The sequence below is a fragment of the Bicyclus anynana genome, chromosome 4 (genome assembly GCF_947172395.1).
Source record: "Bicyclus anynana chromosome 4, ilBicAnyn1.1, whole genome shotgun sequence".
In the NCBI taxonomy this organism is placed as follows: domain Eukaryota; kingdom Metazoa; phylum Arthropoda; class Insecta; order Lepidoptera; family Nymphalidae; genus Bicyclus; species Bicyclus anynana.
Window position 1 is genome coordinate 17788187 of NC_069086.1, and position 22867 is coordinate 17811053.

Sequence of the window (22867 nt, forward strand, 5' to 3'; positions counted from 1 at the left end):
CGTTTGTGGTGTACTTAACTTACTAACTTTAAATGTTGACAGCATGAGCCTGTGGTTCTATGGTTCACAAAATGACAATGACAGAATCTTCATTTGTCGTCTGTGACTAGACATGGTCTGTGGTTTGCCGATTTGAATTTTGACGTTTCCGAAATTCCAAATCGAATCCAAACTCCAAAGTTTCTCAAATCTCAACTTTTAGTATTTTAATTTGTATTTTGAATCTAAAAATAAAATAATTTGCTTAAAACTTTACCATAATGAATTCGTTATTTTTAAGTCCTGAACATGTCCTACAAGGTGGCTACTTTAATTCGACACTCAGGAAGTTACAAGAACCCAACACGAGCATTGAACCCCACAATATTATGTATCCAGTTTTCTTACTGTAAGTTTTGTATTTAAAATAATAATATGTTTCTTGTACTTTTATATTGTAAATAATAAGTACAATCTCCAATGCTTCAGTAGCAGCAAAAGTAAAAAAGTTAACACCTATCAGACATATAGAATTCCAGGTGAAAGGTATGCAAAGATTTGTGATAAATAGTCGAGCGACAAAGTGCAACAACAACCAAACATTCTCACTGATCCATTTATAATATTTAGGATGACTGTATATACAGTTCTTTGATTTAATTTAATTTTTTTAGGGAAAATGAGGAAGCCATGCAAGCAGTGTCAAGCATGCCGAATGTGTTTAGATATGGAATCAACAAATTAATACCAGCTCTTTCAGAACTCATAGAAAAGGGCTTAAAATCCATACTTATATTTGGAATAGTTGAGACTCTGCCCAAGGTAATTTTATTTTTAATTTTTGACATAAACAATACTAGAACTACTCTCTCTTATGATATGACCAAAAAGTATTATGTAGAGCTCTCATTTCATCAGCTTGTCCCATCCCATATTTAAAGCATTGGACATTCTTCCAAGATAGAAATTAAAAGACTCCTTCTGTAATTGGATAAGATCAGAGGTAAAACCCTTTCCATACCCTACCTTACGTCTACCCCCTTTTCTAATTTTCCGCCCAATTTTTTATTTATTTTCTGTCATAAGAACCTTCTCTTGACAACAACAAATACAAAAAAATTGTGAAATTGGTCCAGCTGTTCACACGTGATGGCGTAACCATGAGATATATGGATTTATTTTTTATTTATATAGATATGCATATAGTAAAAAAAAACAATAAAAATAGTTGATTTTTTATTTTACTTTCAAAGCGTTCAGTAATCAAGAAGTAATTTTGTTTTGTTTCTACATGCCACACTTTAGCAAATGTTCTATAATGCTCAAAGTACATAAATGATATTGTTATTTTAATCAAATTCCATTACAAATCTAGGATGCCTCAGGTTCCAGTGCAGATTCAGCTGAGAACCCAGTAATAAAAGCTCTGCCGAGACTGAGAGAAACATTTCCCGAACTGGTAATAGCATGTGATGTGTGTCTGTGCCCTTACACCTCGCACGGCCACTGTGGTCTGCTGGGTGACACTGGTGCTATAGACCACGCCTCCTCTGTGACGAGGATAGCTGAAGTTGCATTGGCTTATGCTAAAGCAGGTATTATTTTAGAGTTATGTTAAGGCATTTATAGCTTAAGAGAAATGTAAAGTCTTGAACCCTGGTCCAATTTTATTTAATAGCAATTTTCAAATTACCAGTTATGTGTAGTTATTAATAAGTAAACTTGTAAATCAGTGCTTTACAAATTTTTTGGGATCCATTAATTTTTCTGTGATAAAATTAACCTGTAAATTGCATCTTTAAGTAAAAGTCCCATTAAGATCAGTCTATCCATTTCAAAGATGAGTCCGAAAAAATAGACAGACACTGACAAAAATTTAAAAAAAAGCTTGTTTGTGTTTAGGTTGCTGCCTTCCCAAAATGAGATCTCGCTGTCACAGTCCCTCAGTCTATTAATTATAATGAAAGTAATTTTGGCAGTGTCTTTAATAATGTGATTATACAGCAAGGTCATTTGGGGTGAGGTTTGTATAAGCAAATGGCAGCCAAAGATAAACAGCTGTTAAAATAACTTGTAACTACTGATAACAATTTAAATATGGCTATTGAAAGAAACAGTGTTCTAGATTTTTTTTAATTATTAAACCCACAGTTTAATTGAATTGCTTAATGAAAAATCATGTTCAATAAAGTTTTTTTTTAACAGAAACATTCAAGAAAATCCTTCTTTTGAATTTAATCTTTTCATTACTTAATTAATACACTTGATTAAAACAAGGGATTCAAAACTATTTAGCACACATTGCTTTGTAGTGTCTAAGAATGCTATGCTGTCTTGTCTCTTTCATAGACTACACAACTGCAATAACGCCTGACCTGGTGAATAGTAGATTCATGGCAGAAAATGCTTACATAGAAGATGCCTATTCACTCTTAACTTTAAGAAACCCATTCTGCAGGCTGTAGAAGAAAATAGAAGCTGCCAGGGTATTCGTTATCTTCGCGCGGTTTCACCCGCGTGGTTCCCGTTTCCGTAGGTATACGGGGATAAAATATATAAGCCTATAGCCTTCCTCGATAAATGAGCTATCTAACACTAAAAGAATTTATCAAATCAGACCAGTAGTTCCTGAGATTAGCGCGTTCAACCAAACAAACAAACTCTTTAGCTTTATAATATTAGGATAGATGACAAATTAAACTATTTAATATGTGTCCAAGGAAGATCAACTAAAAATAATGCTTATAATTTCCAGGAGCAGACATTGTTGCTCCGTCTGACATGATGGACAACAGGATAAAAGCAATTAAAGACGCGCTAGTTGCAAACAAACTTCAAAACAGGGTATGCTGTTTCCTGTTGATATATTTTCTAAAACATTTTGCAAATAATGCATTCACACATTACTAATTTTCTGTGACAATTTAATTTTGCTTTTTAATTGTTATCAACCCATATTCGGCTCACTGCTGAGCTCCAGTCTCCTCTCAGAATGAGAGGGGTTCGTCGGCCAATAGTCCACCACGCTGGCCCAATGCTGATTGGCAGACAACACACACGCAGAGAATTAAGAAAATTCTCTGGTATGCAGTTTCCTTACGATGTTTTCCTTCACCGTTAGAGACACGTGATATTTAATTTCGTAAAATGACACAACTGAAAAGTTGGGAGGTGCACGCCCCGGACCGGATTCGAACCCACGCCCTCCAGAATTATATCCACTGAGCTGTCTCGGCTCTTAATAATGTGTGTATAATATATATCAAAGAATTTTATATTTGCAGGTGTCAGTGCTGTCGTACTCGTGCAAGTTCGCGTCGTCGATGTACGGCCCGTTCCGCGACACGATGAAGAGCTCCCCGATGGCGGGCGACAGGAAGTGCTACCAGCTGCCGCCCGGCAGCGCGGGGCTCGCCGCCAGAGCTGCGGTGAGTGTCGGTGATATTGGCAGAGTAGCAAGTTACTACGTAGCCACGACAACGACCAGCTTAGCTGAAGGTTACCTGGCAATTGGCCGTAGACCGGGTCAGCATGACTGTTCGTTGATACTAAGCTGCCTATGCTGCCTATATGAGCGTTCCCGCACTAGTTCTGTGACAGCGTTTGTTGCCTGGCCAGCCAGTATTCCGTGAGGTGAATAACAACAGCAGTAGCCCGAAAATCTATCGACCGTCGGCTTGTCACAGGTACTCTGTAACATTTGCGACCACAGCCAACCAGTAGCGTAAGTAGTTCGTGTCGTCGACGGGCCATTTTGTGGCAAAAAAAGCCAACTGCTGGAGCGTTGATAGCCTCGGCCTTTGCCTATGTATGTCCATACATGGGAGTGCCAATATTTCTTATAATGAGAAGCCCGTGTATAACTTAGACTAATTAAAATATTCTGTGTAACTAATGGGTCTTGTACTGCAGGCGCGCGACGTGGCGGAGGGCGCGGACTTCCTGATGGTGAAGCCGGGCCTGCCCTACCTCGACATCGTGCGCCAGACCAAGGACCGGTACCCGCACCACCCACTGTTTATTTATCAGGTATGAATCATAAGTGTGTAGAGAGCTAATGTGTAGAGAGTGCTGTGGTTGAATATATATTTTTTTTAGTTTCTATGAAGCTAATTTACATGAATAATAGGGTTCCTGTGTAAAGAGTTTAAAGAGTTTATTAACCGACTTCCAAAAAGGAGGAGGTTCTACGTTCGACTGTATGTATGTTTTTTTTTATAAATTATTATGGTCATTTTTGTTTTGTTTATTTTTTTGCTAATCTCTGTTTTAACTAATTGAAATAAATGAATATGGACTATTGACTAACTTTCAATTTAATCTTATTTTTTCACCATTTATATAGTCAGTTGCATTGTTCTATTACAATAATAATATGAATATTTTATACCCAGGTGTCGGGTGAGTACGCGATGATCAGCCGATGCGGAGACGACGCGGAGGTGCGCACCACGCTGATGGAGACCCTCACCTGCATGCGAAGAGCTGGTCAGTTCAACTTTTTACTCTCGGAAGATCGTTTGAATTGGACGTAATAACAGGCCTGGCGCACTCCGCGTTTTAGCAAAACGTACAAATACAAAGTCGGATCACTCTAAAATTAGAAATATATAAAATACCCAAAAAATAATAAAAATCTGTAATTTTCCGTGACTAGCTTTATCTTGATAAGACACAACTTTTTTATTTAAGAAAATTCTTGTTTTGGTAGCTAACTGGTAATGGTACCAGTACCAGGTAATGATAATTTCAGCGTCGGAACGAGATAATGTACCACGCAATTTGTAGGACATTGTGGCTGTTCAGTTGTATAACTGTTAATTAAGCAACAGTAAAAAAACATCTAGTTAGTAACAACTTTTGGTAAACTACCCTCCACCCAACTTTGACGGCCTCCGTGGCGCAGTGGTATGTGCGGTGGATATACAAGACGGAGGTCCTGGGTTCGATCCCCGGCTGGGCAGATTGAGATTTTCTTAATTTGTCCAGGTCTGGCTGGTGGGAGGCTTCGGCCGTGGCTAGTTACCACCCTACCGGCAAAGACGTACCGCCAAGCGATTTAGCGTTCCGGTACGATGTCGTGTAGAAACCGAAAAGGGGTGTTGATTTTCATCCTCCTCCTAACAAGTTAGCCCGCTTCCATCTTAGACTGTATCATCACTTACCATCAGGTGAGATTGTAGTCAAGGGCTAACTTGTTAAGAATAAAAATAAAATAAAACAATAAAAAATACTTCTGATAGAATTGTAATTTATCCTGCATACTGACAATATCAAAACATCGTGAGGAAACCTGCATACCAGAGAATTTTCTTAATTTTCTGCGTGTGTGAAGTCTGCCAATCCGCATTGGGCAACGTGGTGGACTATTGGCCTCATCCCTCTCAATCGGAGAGGAGACTCGAGCTCAGCAGTGAGCCTAGTATGGGTTGATAACGAACTAACTGATAATATTGTTTCTTGTTTTCAGGTGCGGATTGCATCATCACGTACTTCGCGCCGCTTATTCTAAACATAATTGGCAATAAACAATAATATTATAATAAAATTTTAAATAATAATAAAATATAATTTGTTGCTGGTAAATTTAAAAAACAGAGATATAATATCTGGGGACTCTGCAAAAATTTCGTCACACATTGATGTGTGGGAGGGGAGTGAAAAAGTTTGACATGATGTCATGCACTTGACCAAAACACGACGTCAAGCCGTTAGCGCTGCAGGCATGTGGGCTTATTGGATGGTGGGTGGCTAACATTACAATGATAATGTTGGATGCTGTAACAATTACTATCAAATGTCACTGAGATTGATAACGACGGATTAAAATGCTCTTCGTAATGGGGTGTAACACCACTGATTTTATAAATAAAGACAAAATAGCTCAATATTTTATAGCTCCACTCAGGACTCGAACCCGGGCGATCTCTCACTCCATACTAAAGCCATACTCAATGTGTACTGCCAACAAAGAAATAAAAAATGTTTAATACTAGAGTAATCAATTAAATACATGTAGTTATTGTATGTGCTAAGCTGGTTCTCACTTTCCCAAAAGACAAGAATTTATATTATATTTGTATACATTAGGTAGGTTTATATGAATTGGGTGCCTGACATTGTTTAATTTTGTAAGTAAATAAATGAAATGTGTAATACGGTCTCATAAGTACATGTACTGTTGTAAGTTTAATGTTGATTTTTAATAAATTATTATTTTTATCTGCTCATTTTACTTTTTTATTTATTCATTACTAGTTTTGTCCTGTTGTTTTACCCGCAGACATCCTGTTTCCGTAGAAATCCTCCTCTGTGCTAAATTTCATCTGGATCTGTTCAGCCGTTCTGAAGTTATAAATGGTGTACCAATGTTGTTTCATACAAGTACTAGCGGACGCCCGCGACTCCGTCCGCCTTTAGACCTCCGCAAAATCCTTTCTTATAGTGGATACCATAGAGTAGAATTTATATAGGGTATAAACTACTTTCCTGCCAAAAATTTTTGTAAATCATATTTCGTGATGAACAACCCTTCGCATTTATATATTAAGATCATATATTTAAGACCCGGTATGGAGATGATTGAGATAATTACAGAAGAGTAAACTTTGCCTATTTAATACAGAGAATACATATTAATTATTATAAGATGCTTCGACCAAAGTAGTATATACTTAAGTTGATGATAAGACATATAAAAATTTACATAACATTTTTATTAGTTCAGAATGGATTTCAAATATGTCGACAGACAACAATTATTTTTATCCACGTTATTTTCATCTTGGAATCAAAGTCTGAATGGGAACTTCCAAACATCGATATTCTTAAAATGAAATTGTGTATGAAATACGAAAAAAAATGTTCAAAATAATCTCATAAATTAATAACTTTGAAAAGAACGAAGTTAATGTTGGAATAGCTAAAAGCAAGCGCATAATTTTTTTAGACTTTCCACTTTTTCCTACAAGGGGGAATCCCGTTTTCTAATTTTACCTTTTAAAAATAATTGAATTTTTTATTCTTAAGACCAATAGGTACGACGATATACATACTACATAGTGTCGTAGTTTAAGACAGTAAAATTAATAAAGAGGTAAAGAAAAACATCGAGGCTCGATTACAAACTTGCAAAATATTACTGAGGCTAGCATAAAAATAAACAATTATGCTTACAGAAGTGTATTATTTATTATTTTTAATAAAATATTATAAAAATACTCAATGAGTCATATTCAAAATCAATACGAAACATCGAGAAAAGTTGCGTTACGTGGGACTTTCGAAATTTTAAAGTTTACGCCAAAAATGTACGTGACCAATCCCGTGCTTTACAACTCATCTCTATATGAATGAGTTTACCAGTTATAAACGTGGGCCAATCAGATGAGTACAAATCGGTAAGCATGACCCAATCGTTTAGAACGTTAATAAACGTCATCAAAATCTCAGCCAATAGCAACAGAACACGATCAACACAAGCGCTAAATAACTGAGATGGCGGCGTGGACAAATTCAGTCTTTGTCAAACTACCGAAAGTAACAGAGCGTGTATAGTGATTTTTTCAAGAGTTCCTTCTGTGTAAATTCGACGTGTCAGTGAATTTTTATTCAAATTACAACGAGATTTATTAATTTTTTGGTAAGTTACATTAAATAATTAATCCTTAAAACGTTCTCGATGTATTTTTATAACCTCAATAAATCAATCTGATTTGACGTTTTAATTTCAATGAAACTTGATCTTTTTCCAATTCACGTGTAATTATTTTTATATTTCACAACGTAAAATGGAATAAATCATAGTTAGAATCCAAAATATGCTTTAGCTCATCGATCCAGACGATTGTAGAATATTCTCGATAGACATTTTTGTGGGCCGGCGCGTTGTCCTCTGTGCGAGTAGGTATGCCGTACCGTTACGATAACCCGTTACTTTCTTCCATAGCTGTACAAATTCAAAGCACAGTGCCCTATTTTTAGAATAGGTCCATAATTTCTTCATTTTACACCGGTAAAATGTGACACGAATCACATTATGCATGACGTGTCCTATACACAAATCTGTATGTCCTTGAGAGATTATTGAACTTTATCATATATTAACTAAATTTTACTGGTGATTTTCGCTACTTTCTACATAATATTTATGAAATAAAAGGTTTGAAATGTATTTTTTTCAATTTCGTATATTTTGTTACAGATTTATAGTGCTAGATTTGCATGGTGAAAATGCGGTGGTACTTGCTAGCTTTGGCGTGTGTGCTGGCGGTCTGCGCCGAGGAGAAGAAGGAGAAAGATAAAGAAATCGGCACAGTTATCGGTATCGACTTGGGCACCACATACTCTTGGTGAGTACAGAAAAACCTTAAGTTCTAGTCATAAGTATGACATATGGACTAGAAATTCTCTAGGAATTGATAACCTGAAATGCATTGTAAAAAAAAATTAAATAAAATTCCTAATTTTTTTTTTTAAATTTAATTTCCATAAAAAATAGGTTCAATTTAAGATTTTTTTAAATAATTATAATGGATTTTAAATTCTAATCTTATCTCAGCATTGTGAAAATAATTTGATTGATGATCTATTTGATTAAGAACTAATAAAAAAATTTCCTTGTTCACAGTGTGGGTGTATACAAGAATGGACGAGTAGAAATTATTGCCAATGACCAGGGTAACCGTATCACTCCATCCTATGTAGCATTCACAGCTGACGGCGAGCGTCTCATTGGTGATGCAGCCAAGAACCAGCTGACGACTAACCCTGAGAACACAGTCTTTGATGCTAAGCGTCTAATTGGTCGTGAATGGACTGACACCACTGTACAGCATGATGTTAAGTTCTTCCCCTTCAAAGTTGTAGAGAAGAACAGCAAACCTCATGTTGCTGTCAAAACTGCACAAGGTGAAAAGGTCTTCGCCCCTGAAGAGGTCTCAGCCATGGTTTTAACTAAGATGAAGGAAACTGCTGAAGCCTACCTCGGCAAGAAGGTCACCCATGCTGTCGTCACTGTTCCCGCTTACTTCAACGATGCTCAACGTCAAGCTACTAAAGATGCTGGAGTGATCGCTGGTCTTAATGTCATGAGAATCATCAATGAGCCTACTGCTGCAGCTATTGCCTACGGTCTTGACAAGAAGGATGGTGAAAAGAACGTTCTAGTATTTGACTTGGGTGGTGGTACTTTCGACGTGTCGCTTTTGACGATCGATAATGGCGTTTTTGAAGTAGTAGCTACCAATGGTGACACGCATTTGGGAGGTGAAGACTTCGACCAAAGGGTCATGGAACACTTCATCAAGTTATACAAGAAGAAGAAGGGTAAGGACATCAGGAAAGACAACCGTGCTGTACAGAAACTGCGTCGTGAAGTCGAGAAAGCTAAGAGAGCCCTTTCATCCAGCCACCAAGTCAAGATTGAAATCGAATCATTCTTCGAAGGTGAAGATTTCTCTGAAACCCTCACTAGGGCTAAGTTTGAGGAATTGAACATGGATCTGTTCAGATCTACTCTTAAACCAGTACAGAAAGTGTTGGAAGATGCTGACATGAACAAGAAGGATGTTGATGAAATTGTGTTGGTCGGAGGTTCTACTCGTATTCCTAAAGTACAACAGTTGGTTAAAGAATTCTTCAATGGCAAAGAGCCTTCCCGAGGCATCAACCCTGACGAGGCTGTCGCTTATGGTGCCGCGGTACAAGCTGGAGTACTGAGTGGCGAGCAGGACACTGACGCGATCGTACTTCTGGACGTCAACCCTCTAACTATGGGTATTGAAACCGTCGGTGGAGTTATGACCAAACTGATTCCACGTAACACTGTCATTCCTACCAAGAAATCTCAGATCTTCTCCACCGCAAGTGACAACCAACACACAGTCACCATCCAAGTTTACGAAGGTGAACGTCCAATGACAAAAGACAACCACTTGCTCGGAAAGTTCGATCTAACTGGCATCCCACCTGCGCCCAGAGGAATCCCGCAAATCGAGGTTACTTTCGAAATTGACGCCAATGGTATCCTGCAAGTGTCTGCCGAGGATAAGGGTACAGGAAACAGGGAGAAGATCGTCATTACCAACGACCAGAACAGATTAACGCCTGAGGATATTGAGAGAATGATCAAGGATGCAGAGAAGTTTGCTGATGATGACAAAAAGCTAAAGGAGCGAGTTGAGTCCAGAAATGAGCTTGAGAGTTATGCTTACTCTATTAAGAACCAGCTTCAGGATAAGGAGAAACTGGGTGGCAAGGTTGGTATTACTTTATTTTTTTTCTTTTTCAAACAATAAAAACTATAAAATAACATTGAAAATCTGAATTTAGATAAATGGAGAATAAAAAATTATTTTCTTATTGTTACAGGTCTCAGATGATGAAAAGACCAAGATGGATGAAGCTATTGATGCTGCGATCAAATGGTTAGAAGACAACCAGGAGGCTGACTCTGAGGACTACAAGAAACAGAAGAAGACATTGGAAGATGTTGTACAGCCCATCATTGCCAAGTTATACCAGGGACAAGGTGGTGTGCCTCCCCAGGGCGCTCCCGGTGACGACGACGAGTTCAAAGATGAATTGTAACAAAACGAACTGTAAACAGTGTGATCATAGCCAAATGTGATCTCCGTGCAGGTCACTGCAGATTACGTACATGCACAGAACTATGATTATTGCAATTGTGTTATTGCGTGAATTTATAAAAATCTTCATATAACTTCTATGTATCTTAGAAGACTCGGCAAGTGTATGTTAAATAATTGTCTTGTTGTCATACTTTAATGTTAGGGCTGATTTATAATTGCATTTAGTTATTTAACAAAATATCCATGGAATTATGAACTTCAAACTTTTTCAATGATGTCTCTCTTAAGATTAAAACTTACCAAATAACAATTCACTCAATGCAATTGTATATCTCACTGTAGTTGCATGTTGTGTACATAACCTGTCACGATACATAACTTAGAATATGAAGTGTTTAAGATCGTGTTGTGTATTTATTAGTGTGAATGTATGAAGTGTATGTATGTTGTATGAACGGAGTGTGGTGGTTCGGCAGGACCGAGTCATACCTTGTCGAAGCTCTCGTGTTAAAGAATCTGCAGATATGCCAACTACCATCATCAACTTGACACTTTTGTTTGGCATACATTCTTAGTTGTAGTCATGTTGGCACATCTGTAGAACCTTTATTAACCGCCGCACATTGTATGTTTGAATGATTGATTTGTATAAGTTGAAGCATTTTTTTTAATGTATTGAAATCAATTAGAGTCGAGAGTTCCAGATGCCCGCTATGCGATTTTTAGTCTCCCATCACACTGAGACTACCTCAATTATACATGTATTTATAGATTCATTCCCGATAACTGAATAATAGTAATTAATTGTTTTTTGAGACTGCTGAATTGTTAGTTCTTAATTAGCAGTAATTTAATTGCACAGGCCAAACGAATAAGATTAATTTACTGTACTGTAATTTTTAACATTATCTCTGCCAATATTTTACAGGAACAGCATTGTCTTTTTCGTTTAGTCTGTGTTTTATTGTAGTTAAATAATAATAATTCTTCGGATAAAGTTAAGTACCAAGGTACATAAATAAAAAAAGTTTTCTATGAATATGTTCATTTTATTTTCTTTCAATACATGAGCTCGTCGGCGTGTTCAACGTTGCGTAGCTGAGAACTGCATTCGATGTTGAAGCTCGGCGATGCCATGATAGCCGCTTGCACTTTCACTTGAACTTCATCTATATAAAATATATAAATTATACTAATCTATACTTCTATACTAATATTATAAAGCTGAAGAGTTTGTTTGCTTGAACGCGCTAATCTCAGAAACTACTAGTCTGATTTGAAAAATTCTTTCAGTGTTAGAAAGCCCATTTATCGAGGAAACCTATAGGCTATAAATTATCCCTGTATTCCTACGGGAACGGGAACCACGCGGGTGAAACCGCGCGGCGTCAGCTAGTAGGTACATATAAATAGAAGCGTCTGACGTAAACGGTGGGTAAATACTTTCACTGAAGATAGAGGTAATATTTAACCTGGAAAAATCATGGATCCCGCTGGACTTTTTAAAAAAATTCAATTACAAGCGAACGAAGTCGCAGGCGCTAGTAGTAAATGAACGCTTAGTGTAACAAATGAAAAACCCCCGAAGGTCACTAATTACACTCGATCAAGTCATCAATATTCTATTTCATTTGAAACCCCAACCTTATTATGTTTTCTGTGACCCCACTCGAATATATTTGTCGACATTCGGTATTCTTCCCCACGTTTAGTCCCCCCCCCAGAACTTTTAAACGGCTTAACCGATTTTGATCAAACATGTCTATAAAACTCGCACTTAAATCACCTTTCATACAAAATAAACTAAATTGAAATCGCTTCATCGAATCGGGAGCTATAGTGCGACAGACAGACAAGTTAAACTTATAACACCACTCTTGTATCGTTTGGGGTTAATGAAGGAACCCTATTCTGGATTTTCTTTCGTTATGTTCGTTCCGAGTACTGAATCTGCATTTTTAAATATTGCTGAACCGATTTTGATTTTGCAACAGCAATTAGGAGAAAATTTCTAACCAATGGGTTTGGTGCCATCAACTTCCACGGCAGTAATCCCAGCCGCAGCTCTCAGCTCCGCCAAGTTTTCGCTGAAGTAGTTATCAAGCTGGGTAAACATTGGTTTAGTCAAAATTAGTTTGAACTGCCAAGGCGGTAAAGACGGCCTCCGTGGCACAGTGGTATGCGCGGTGAATTCACAAGACGAAGGTCCTGGGTCGATTGAAGTTTTCTTGATTGGTTTTGTGGCTGGTGGGAGGCTTTGGCCTTGGCTAGTTACCCTACCGACAAAGACGTCAAGCGATTTAGCGTTCCGGTACGATGTGTAGAAACCGAAAGGAGTAAGGATTTCATCCCACTCATAACAAGTTAGCCCGCTTCCATCTTAGATTGCATCATCACTTACCATCAGGTGAGATTGTAGTCAAGGGCTAACTTGTAGAGAACAAAAAAAAGTGTGTCAGCTCCGACGCACGAATGGAGACTACTCTTTCAGATCGACTGTCTAAATAGGTGAATGTTGCCCCGCAGCATACTTTAGTACGTCTCAATACTTACGCCTGAAAAGTGAAAGATGCGCAACCGAAGAGCAGCACACCACGGCGAGCGCGCCCGCACGCATGTGCACGCTGCATGATGCTAATGTATTTCAGACCGTAACACCAACGGCGTGGGCGCCCGGAGTGATACACTCAGGTATGTGCTATAGGTGTTTTCTACCACATAACGATGTGACAAACACTGTCGCTGCTACCCGTCTCGTTATTGTTGGAAATATTGTCTATGCGTCTACATCTCTTTTATAATCTATTATGGAAACACTCATTCATCATCATTGTAAGGTCATTCTATGTAAGCTTGTCATATGTGTTTTTTCTGGCTCTATCTCTTTGGTCTAGCCAGCCATGCGGTGATAAACCAAAACCCATAATGTTGTAAATTTAATTCAATAAAAGCAAGTTTGATTCTTGAATTGATTTGTTTTATAGTGCTCCACCCGCTGATGTTACCCTGCGACAGTTATAACGTGGTGGTACCAGGCCCGTCCATATGGCGAACGGAGCAGTCGCTCCAGGCGCCAAATCCTAGAGGGCGCCTAAATGGTAAAGAACGATGGTCACTCCAGAGTACTGTCGAGATCTTCACGTTCCATACTTACTTTGCACTCACAATTACTAGTATAGGTAGGTACAGGGCCGGACCGTCCATACGGCGAACGGAGCGGTCGCTCCAGGCGCCAAATCCTAGGGGGCGCCGAAATGGTAAAGACAAGATCGAAAAGAAATCTTTTCGATCTTTGTAGCGAAACATAACATCTACCTTCTGATCAGTTTGAAGGCGGTACCAAGTTAGTGCTGTGTTAATTAAAGCCGTATCTGAAAGAAGTGTCTGAAAATCCAGTTAAAATCTTTATGATTTAAACGGCTTGAATCGAATCGAAAACGAACGGTCGAATTGAGAAACCTCCTCCTCCTTTTTTGAAGTCGGTTAAAAATGTGTGACATTCCGATATACGTTAGGCTACGAACTTTTCACACGTCCTTAGTATATAATGTTAGGAGCAAACAGGAAAGGCGCCATAATTGGATCTCGCCCCATTCTAAAATTTACTTCGGGCCGGCGCTGGTAGGTACATATTATTAGGAGCAAACAGGAGAGGCGCCATAATTGGATCTCGCTCCATTCTAAAATTTACTTCGGGCCGGCGCTGGGTGGTACCTCTTCGTCCACCTGCGCCGCGTCCGGACCGCGCGGCAGCACCCGTCCGCCAGAGCCGAGCGGAGCGTCCTTGCCGGTGCACCAGTCCACGCCGCGGGACAGCACTCGCGACTTGCACACCGCGCGCGGTACGTTTAGAAATATTATACTGAAGCACAGAAAAGATATGTACAATTACAGAAGATTCACTCCGCAACGTCGTTAAAATAAATAGCGACTCTCGCTACGACACAATACGGCTCAATTCAGTTCGAACAAAATTATTAGCAAGCCGTTTTATTTACCTACAGTTTTTATCTATAATAATCTACTCAAACAACGTTAGGGTTGTCTTCAAATAAAAAATAAAAAAGGCATTAAAAATAAATTAGGTACACATTTTTTACATTTCGTAATCTACTCAATATAAATAAAATTCTCAATAGTCAAATCAAAGATACAGGGCCCCGGACTACTTTTACGTGTGAAAGCAATAAACTGTTAAGGAGTTCCCTTAATTGTCCTTGGTCTTCATCACCAAACCCCTAAATGACAGTCACAACCTATCTATATGGAAAGTTCTCATTAATACAAATTAATCAAGCACAAACACAAGGTAACTGCTGTAAATCGCCAAGGAGTTCCCTCGTCTGTTTTATGACTCCATCATCAGATCGATTTTAAACCTTCATAATTTTGTATTTCTTAAAGGTACTAAATGGAAAAGTATACGAACACACTAGACACCCATATAATTTTCGAAAGTTCCCCTCAATTTCTCCAGGATTCCATCATCAGATCTTGTCATGATGGCAATGGGACCAAATGGGGACTATACCGTTTCAAACAAAAAAAGAATTTTTGAAATCGGTCCAGGCGTCTTTGAGTAATCGGTGTACATACATAAAAAAAAAAAAAAAAAAAAAAAATACCGACCGAATTGAGAACCTCCTCCTTTTTGAAGTCGGTTAAAAATTAGTAAAATGTAGGTAATCCACCATCTCTTATTTTCCCTGGATAAGTTTGCGCCTAAAAGCTGGTAACATTCCACATAGGTTAAGTAACTGTCATATTTATTTTAAGCGACATTTTTGTTTCTTTTGTTAGAAATCTTTACCTACCCTTCATTTGGGCCTCCCAAAGAATTTTGATACAAGGCCTCTCCAAAGCACGCTACGCCACTGCACAAAGTTTTTCACTCTTAGTTTTCAGAGTGGACTTGAATTTTGTGGCGAAGGTAGTAGGTGCCTACCTACATCAAAAGCTTCCTTCTGGGTCTTTCGGTTACGTTTACAGATTAGGAGTGTGACGTATAATCTAACTACAATATATATATATATATTTGAGATATATCTACATACGTTGAGGTATGTAAGTATATCTCAAAGGTAGCTTTTACCTAACGTCAGTATGTATACTTTCTCGATATGCAAGCTGCAACTTTCGCCGGTTTACGTTTAGGTGCGTTTGAAGCGATAGACTGTAGTGCATAAGCATGAGTATTGTGTTCACGTGAACCAGTTGTTATTGCTTTCTAACTTGTCAGTGAAAGCGAATTTACAAAATCTATACTTACTTAAAATTATAAAGCTGAAGAGTTTGTTTGATTGAACGAATAAACGCGCTAATCTTATGAAGTACTAAGCCGGCGTCTCGATTCGCGTGAAATTGTATTTTTTACAAATTCCGCGAGAGCCATGAATTTTTCCGGGGTGAAAAGTAGCCTGTGTGTTATCATTATTCACAATAGAAATAATAGTTTACCGGTTAGGTGGTGTCGGCATGCGATCCAAGTGTTCAAAATCGGCACCAGTCATGGGGTACCCCGCCAGCACCCAGCCCTGATCGATACAGTCCTATAACACGAAGAGCAGAGGAAAATATGAAGTTATTAATTAATGTTCAGTTTGTAAACAGTTCAATGTTTTATACACTGAAATCTTATCTTATACATCTATAATATTAGTATGTACCTTATAAAATTATTTTTTAAGAATTTTTTCACATACGTAATACTGTAATTCATTTTTGGTAATAGAAATAAAGAATTCGCCATACTGGATTTACCATGACGTCATATGCGGTTTACGCAAACTAAACTCAAACTAATTATATTAGTTTTTCAATATATTTAAGAGTAAAATAATACATGTGCACCATAGGTATTGCAGCTCGATCAAGTCAAACAATAAAAGCTTGTAGAATATATAGCCTGACTATAAAAATAAATGCCTGTATTTGAGGCAACAGAACTATTATACTTAGTAGAATAAATTAGTTCGTTTTTCCGCAACGTGAAGAGGTTTCTTATTTTTCTGGTCAGGCTGATTTTTTTCTATATTAAAAATTACGAACCAAGTAAATGTCCCGCTTAATGTTAAGGCGTAAATTCTACAAAGTGCCGCTCTGTGTCCAGTGGCGTAGCTAGGTAACCAAGGGCCCCGGTGCAAATTAAAAAATAGGGCTCCACACTATTTAAACCAGTTTGGTTTATTCAAGTAAAAATATTAAATATATACAAATACATAAAAATACTAAGTTATATGTACTTTTCATAATATGTTTAGGTAGTTAATTTAGTTGAAAATTATTGTTTTAATCAAAGTAAGTCATTGTAAATAAACAAAAACGTAGCTTTATACCTAAACTGAAAAAATATAATATTAATCACTTAACATACAAATATTCATGTTTTATAGTTTCTTTAACATCAGCTGACTCTTTTTTGTTGTTCGTTCACGATTTTCTAATACGGATTCGAGGCCCCCCTTATCTTGAGGGGCCCCGGGGCATTGCACACCCTAGCCACTTTGTAGCTACGCCATTGCCTGTATACAATCAGAGCCGTAGGTTAAGCCTTATTAGCCTTTAATTACACCGGCAACCAATACCCTTCAGAACCTCGCACAATGCTGATTGTCAGCAGAAATAAGCATGGTGGACGTGATAGTACTTTCTCAGACGAGGTGATTCACAAAAATATCTACTTCTATAACCGTACCTTCTCAGCAATGCGTCGTTTGACTATCTCCGCCTTCAGCTGCTCGCTGAGGCCAAACTTGCGTAGTCGCTCAGCGGTCTCGTCAGCGCGGGCGCGCGCTTCGTTCAACAGATCTCGGAAATTCACTATAGATAGGTATAATATACCTAGTCAATATAATTGGAATTCACTATAGATAGGTAATATGAATAATATACCTAGTCAATATAATCGGGAGTCAGTTTGGCTTCGGATGTAGGTCGTGGTAAAAAAACAGCGTTTGAGAATATTAATTAAAGTAGCGTCAGTTCTGGCTTGTTACTACCCTACCCTACCACAGAATATATTCTGATTCAGATTCTACGTCTACCTACTGGTAAATATGGACAAGACAAGCGATTTAACTTTCCGGTTGATTCGTAGAACTAGAAACCGTCAAAGATATAGGTAGAATCAACTTCTATCTTTTCCAAGTTAGCTTACTACCACCTTAGACTGCGCATTGTTACTTATTATCATATTATGTGCGATCGACTGGTCGTTGATAAAGGTTACCTAATTTTTTTGTAAGTAATGTTGCCTCATCCCAAAAATGCCCCGTCTCTAAAGAACTTTTCACATAAAGCAACGCTTCTGTCTTTAGGTTCGGAAGCCGATTAAAAGTAACCATGATCATACAATGCACAAGGTCGAAGTGCCTGGAGGTGGCGCGGGCCTGCGTGGCGCGGCCGCAGCCCGAGGGCCCAATCAGCAGCACCCGGTACACGCCGGGCGCGCCCGTCGCGTGGAAGCCCTGCCCGGAGCCCTGCGCGCCCGCGGCCGCAGCGCGGACGGCGCGCATGCACTGAGCCGCGGTCTGCTCCAGGGGCTGGTTGGGCTCTATGTAAACTTCCTATAGGTTTTTTAGAAAGGCATCATTTACACGATCAGCATGTTGCCAACGACAAAGGCAACTGCTACCGACGTCAGTCGCAGACGTTTCGACGACAGTCGTCAGTAGCAGTTGCAAAGTGCTCTGTGCTGCTCGTGTAAATGAACCCAAAAAGAGAAAAATCGTTTATTAGGTATTATTTTAAAATTGTGCGACACATAACACCTCGACTATGTAGACAAATCAAGACTAAAAATACTTGATATTAAGTATGGTACCTAAATAAGTATCAGAACACCTCTATATCAACTATAATATAATAATAATAGGCATGTTAACTAAATAGTGTATTTTTTATAGGTAATACTTACCTACATTATTATTGTATTGTTATGTTTTTAACTGTTTTTAAAGGAGGATTTCAATTCGACCAATTCGATATTTATTTATGACCAATACATATTAATTATATTACAATAGGTATTTCTATTTCAAAGAAGTGGAAAGCTGGTAAATGTAGCCGGTAAATGTAATAAAGCCGGCGATAGTCCGTAACAAAGAATGTAACTGCCGTGGCTCAAACCGGACTTTAGAACTCTGGTGGTACGAATTACGACAATAGTTTAATGTGCTGGGCCATCCCAAGATCTTCGACCTCCGACCTCGGACAATAGTCTAATAGCCAGAGCTCAAACCGAAGATTTCTCATGGTCAGACAACAGTCCAACGACCGGAGTTCGAATCATAGACTTCTCGTGACACGACAATACTTTAATGAGCGGGGATATAACACCTCTCTCTGTTTAGAGTCCGATCTCTTAACCGTACAAGGCTTTTTAGTAATTTCTTTAGTGTGGACTATCTTCAATCCCTCGATTGCGCGGGACGGGCGTGAATGGCAGTGCCGGATTAAGGTAACTTGATAGCCTAAACAATCTTCCTCTGTGGGACTCCTTATCCTTAAGTGAACTACAAAGAGTTTTTTAAAAAAAATGTAAAATAATATATAGAATATAGGTCATATTAACGTCAATTTCAAAGGCGCGGATTTTGAAATAAATGATGGCTCAACTTCATGTGCTTGCTTTTTTCCCTTAGAGATTTTAGCAATTGATTACAATTGCTTAAATAGCTTAGGTAATCCAGGACTGGTGGGAGGGGACAGCGTCAGTGTCACCCTGGAGCTCTTGTGGTACGACCATATTTTAGTCCAACGGCTGGAGATTGGACCCCTGACATCTCGTGGTACGACAATAGTCCAACGACAGTTCATGTAACCATAGACCTATCTGTTTTGAGTTCGGCCTCTCAAGGCTTCTTAGTAATTTATTTTCCCTTGTTACTTTGATGGTCCCAAGACTTAAACCTTAAGTGTAGCTTTGTAAGCTATCTTCAGTCCCTCGAAGTCCTGTTGGTAGAAGGAGCGATGCGGTGTGTGCGGGTCGGGCGAGGGCGGCGCCAGCGGCGCAGGCGGGGACAGCGCCAGCGTCACCGTGGGCAGCACGCCGTCTTGCTGCAGGCAGCGAGCCTCGCGCACCGTACAAGGGTGGTCTGACAGACGGTAGCTTTAGCTAATATACATTCATCATCATTCAGCTCACTGTTGAGTTCGTCAGTCGTCTCTTCTCAGAATGAGTGGGTTTAGGCTAATAGTTTCCACGCACGCAAGACTAAAATATTATTAAGGCATGTCTTACTGTTTGTCTGTTACCTTTTTCCGGTTAACACACCGAATCGATTTGGATTTGAAGACACATAAACTCATGACTTATCTTTGGTAACTTTTACTTGTTCTAACTAAACAGTTGTAGAGTACCCATAGTATTATTTAGTTAAAACCTTATCCATAAGTTGATAACGCAATTGTAAGTCTTATCTTATGCAGATGCATGTCAACGCTATCCACCTAAATACAGCCGAACGTAGAACCTCCTCCTTTTTGGAAGTCGGTTTAAAGTATGTGAATAAGCAATTAACTAAATACTACTATGCTATGGATACGCTAACAGTAATCAGCTCGTAAGTTTTTAAAGAAACTACTATGCTATGGATACGCTAACAGTAATCAGCTCGTAAGTTTTTAAAGCACTCAGTTACACACAACACTCAAGGTTTCTATCGCTCACTCTTACTCTTATATATTATATATTTTGATAGATAAACAACAATATATTTACCGAACAAAAGCCAACCCGTCTGCGGTACCGGGTCAATGAGGGTTAACAATTTAGTCATCTCTGACAACATCGCGGGAGAGATGCTATTGGGGTCGTAAGAATCATGCTGCAATTAAAATATTTCATTGAAATAATACTTACATTAGATAACGAATTATTTTATCGATTACGCTAAATAATGTAATCAATAAAACCTTTTCGTAACGATCCATCACGCAGCGACGTGTGATGACGTAAAAACCAAAATCTTTTATCATATCGTGTACTAACTTCTTTACGTCTGAAAAAATAGATACTTAATATCACAAACTTTTAATTCATAATTTTCAACCCTCCCACACCTTTTGACAATTTCTAATCTTTGAAAAGTTTTAAAAGGGACATCGATTGTTGGTCATGGTTTTTTTTATAAAAATGAAAACGAGTCATGCATAGGTTTAAGTCAAGTTAATTTTGTACGATTTGATGAATATTCGTAAAACACTAATTTGTGCTCAGTATTCCCTGCTTCTAGACCGGACTAGTGTATGGTATGGTAATGCTCTAACAGACGGGAATCGAACCCAAACACTCGCGTTTAGCTGCGGTCCCAAAATCATGGAGTTTTAAGTTTTTAGCTAGCTTTTAAATCAAATAGGTTGAGTATATGTACCTATTGTTATTCTTATTCTTACGCTGTGATTTTAATGGATTAACTGAAAAAAATAATAGAACGTTCATAGATATATACCTAGTGTTTGACGGCCTCCGTGGCACAGTGGCATGTTTAATGGATTTACAAGACGAAGGTCCTGGATTCGATCCCAGGCTATCTCGATTGAAAAAAACCTCAATCTGAACCTGAATCTGAGGTTTTTCTAAATTGGACCAGGTCTGGCTGGTGGATGGCTTTGGCAATGGCTAGTTACTACCCTACCGGCAAAGACGTACCGCCAAGCGATTTAGCGTTCCGGTACGATGTCGGGCAGAAAACGAAAGGGGTGTGGATATTAATCCAACTCCCAAGAAGTTAGCCTGCTTACATCTTAGATTGCATCGTCACATACCATCGGGTGAGATAGTAGATACTCAAGGGCTGAACTTGTAAAGAAAAAAAACAATAGATAAGATATATGAAAATATAAGTAGGTAAGTTTACCTATTTTTAGTTCCGGAGAAACAAGTAGGATGACTCTATCGACATCCTTAGACGAGTCCAAATGACGCTTGAGGTAGACTTTCATGTGCTTTAAATGATCTTTTGGCAGATTCAGCACTAGATCTTGTAGCATATCCTTTAATTATAATTATTGAAAAGAAAATTAGGAAAATTTCCATGGCTTCGATTTTTCATTTCAATGTAATCTTAAAGTCAAATAAATATGCACCTTCTAGATCTGTGGGTTAGTTTTAAGAATTAAAATGTAAGACTCGACGCAATTAGGTATTTACCTTCCAGTAGTAAAGCAAGCACGATAGCCAAAAGAGCAAGAGGAATATGATAATGGTGACAATTATTTAATGGAAATTAACGAAGCTTAAAGTATAATAGTAGTAATAAAATCACAGGAGAATTAAGGATTAGAAGTGTATCTTGTATTGCAAAACCTTTTGATAAGCAATTCTCCACCTTGAACCAATGGCGTAGCTACCCAGGGGCTAGGCGGTGCAATGCTCCGGGACCCTCAAACTCCCTGAGCCCTTGCCAAAAAATCACGATCAAACTGAACTTTGATTGATTTGATTGATGAATATTTTTAATTGATAAAATCTAACCAGTTAAGATGGTAGTGGGGCCCATTTTTTTATTTGCACCAGGGCCCTTGGTTACCTAGCTACGCTACTGTTTTAAACGGTTCTGGATTAGCCTTTAAGCTATTATGTAATCGCATAAGGTATCCCGTCTAGGGGAGCACCAGAGACGATCGAGAATAAAATGGGCAAGTGCAAGTTAAGGAAATTACATAAATATTGACGCTGATTGATACATATTTTGTTAAAAGTACGTTTTTAAAAAACATTTTTTTATCATGATTTTTTTTTTCGTGTTGAGTAAGTGCTGATGGCTCCATGTGGGACCACTACGCCGTCACCGGGGGGTTTGGGCGAGCGCAGAAGCATCGCCTGAGACCCGAAGGCTGAAATAAAGATAGAGGACGAAACGACTCTCTAAGGGCGTCTCCTATGAGACTCGGACCTCGGCATAGAGGGCGTGACCTGAGTGAATCAGTCCGGACGCCCCCGAGATTGTGAGTTAGAAAACCCACGTCCGGGTGACGTTAGATATCGGGGACCTCGTCTTCGCCGGCGATTTTAATGATACTTTAAAGTTCACTGTAGGGGGCTCACAGGAGAATATTTTTTTAGGGCATCAATTTTCCATAATCAAGCACTGACCTTCAATAGCTTATAAATTCGATACTTTTCTAAATATGGCAAAAATTTTTGAGGCATTTCAAGAGGCCTTTCCGTTGCATCAGTTTCGGTCATAATTTCATTAATTTCTTGTAATTATCTAAACGAAAACCCTATTCCTTTTAAAATTTTAATTTAACGCTTCTTTTTCAAATGTCGAAATTACAGACTAAACAAACTG

At 38.5% G+C, this 22867-nt stretch overlaps 3 protein-coding genes across 3 annotated transcripts; 2 read left to right on the top strand and 1 right to left on the bottom strand.

Annotated features, from left to right (window-relative positions):
• Positions 1-118: 118 nt before the first annotated feature.
• LOC112054597 (delta-aminolevulinic acid dehydratase) lies at positions 119-6209 on the top strand. The gene is made up of 8 exons (XM_024094438.2): positions 119-388; positions 654-801; positions 1355-1574; positions 2735-2823; positions 3264-3407; positions 3892-4008; positions 4374-4467; positions 5450-6209. Exons 1-8 carry the CDS (start codon positions 261-263, stop codon positions 5512-5514), a joined length of 1005 nt encoding a protein of 334 aa, XP_023950206.1. The 5' UTR covers positions 119-260; the 3' UTR covers positions 5515-6209.
• A 1253-nt stretch (positions 6210-7462) lies between these two features.
• LOC112054595 (endoplasmic reticulum chaperone BiP) lies at positions 7463-11610 on the top strand. The gene is made up of 4 exons (XM_024094436.2): positions 7463-7621; positions 8183-8330; positions 8609-10238; positions 10351-11610. The coding sequence occupies exons 2-4, from the start codon at positions 8203-8205 to the stop codon at positions 10567-10569; spliced, it is 1977 nt and encodes a 658-aa protein (XP_023950204.1). The 5' UTR covers positions 7463-7621; positions 8183-8202; the 3' UTR covers positions 10570-11610.
• On the bottom strand, positions 10985-22761 carry LOC112054596 (adenylate kinase 8-like). Its single transcript, XM_052891471.1, has 11 exons — positions 22669-22761; positions 21431-21566; positions 20487-20572; positions 20293-20398; positions 19482-19666; positions 17923-18136; positions 17266-17390; positions 16029-16120; positions 14286-14433; positions 12588-12675; positions 10985-11740 (listed from the first exon to the last, which is right to left on the bottom strand). The coding sequence occupies exons 1-11, from the start codon at positions 22759-22761 to the stop codon at positions 11631-11633; spliced, it is 1383 nt and encodes a 460-aa protein (XP_052747431.1). The 3' UTR covers positions 10985-11630.
• Positions 22762-22867: the final 106 nt, after the last annotated feature.

Excerpts from the sequence above, each read along its gene's own strand:
- LOC112054597 (XM_024094438.2), top strand. The coding sequence starts at position 261 with ATGAATTCGTTATTTTTAAGTCCTGAACATGTCCTACAAGGTGGCTAC. Across the intron at positions 4,009-4,373 it reads ACCCACTGTTTATTTATCAG|GTGTCGGGTGAGTACGCGAT; the intron begins GTATGAATCATA and ends TTTTATACCCAG. Across the intron at positions 4,468-5,449 it reads CACCTGCATGCGAAGAGCTG|GTGCGGATTGCATCATCACG; the intron begins GTCAGTTCAACT and ends TCTTGTTTTCAG.
- LOC112054595 (XM_024094436.2), top strand. The coding sequence starts at position 8,203 with ATGGTGAAAATGCGGTGGTACTTGCTAGCTTTGGCGTGTGTGCTGGCG. Across the intron at positions 8,331-8,608 it reads TTGGGCACCACATACTCTTG|TGTGGGTGTATACAAGAATG; the intron begins GTGAGTACAGAA and ends CCTTGTTCACAG. Across the intron at positions 10,239-10,350 it reads AGGAGAAACTGGGTGGCAAG|GTCTCAGATGATGAAAAGAC; the intron begins GTTGGTATTACT and ends TTATTGTTACAG.
- LOC112054596 (XM_052891471.1), bottom strand. The coding sequence starts at position 22,761 with ATGACCGAAACTGATGCAACGGAAAGGCCTCTTGAAATGCCTCAAAAA. Across the intron at positions 14,434-16,028 it reads ATGCCGACACCACCTAACCG|TATAATATTTCTAAACGTAC; the intron begins GTAAACTATTAT and ends TCTGTGCTTCAG. Across the intron at positions 11,741-12,587 it reads TGATGGCACCAAACCCATTG|ATGAAGTTCAAGTGAAAGTG; the intron begins GTTAGAAATTTT and ends TATTTTATATAG.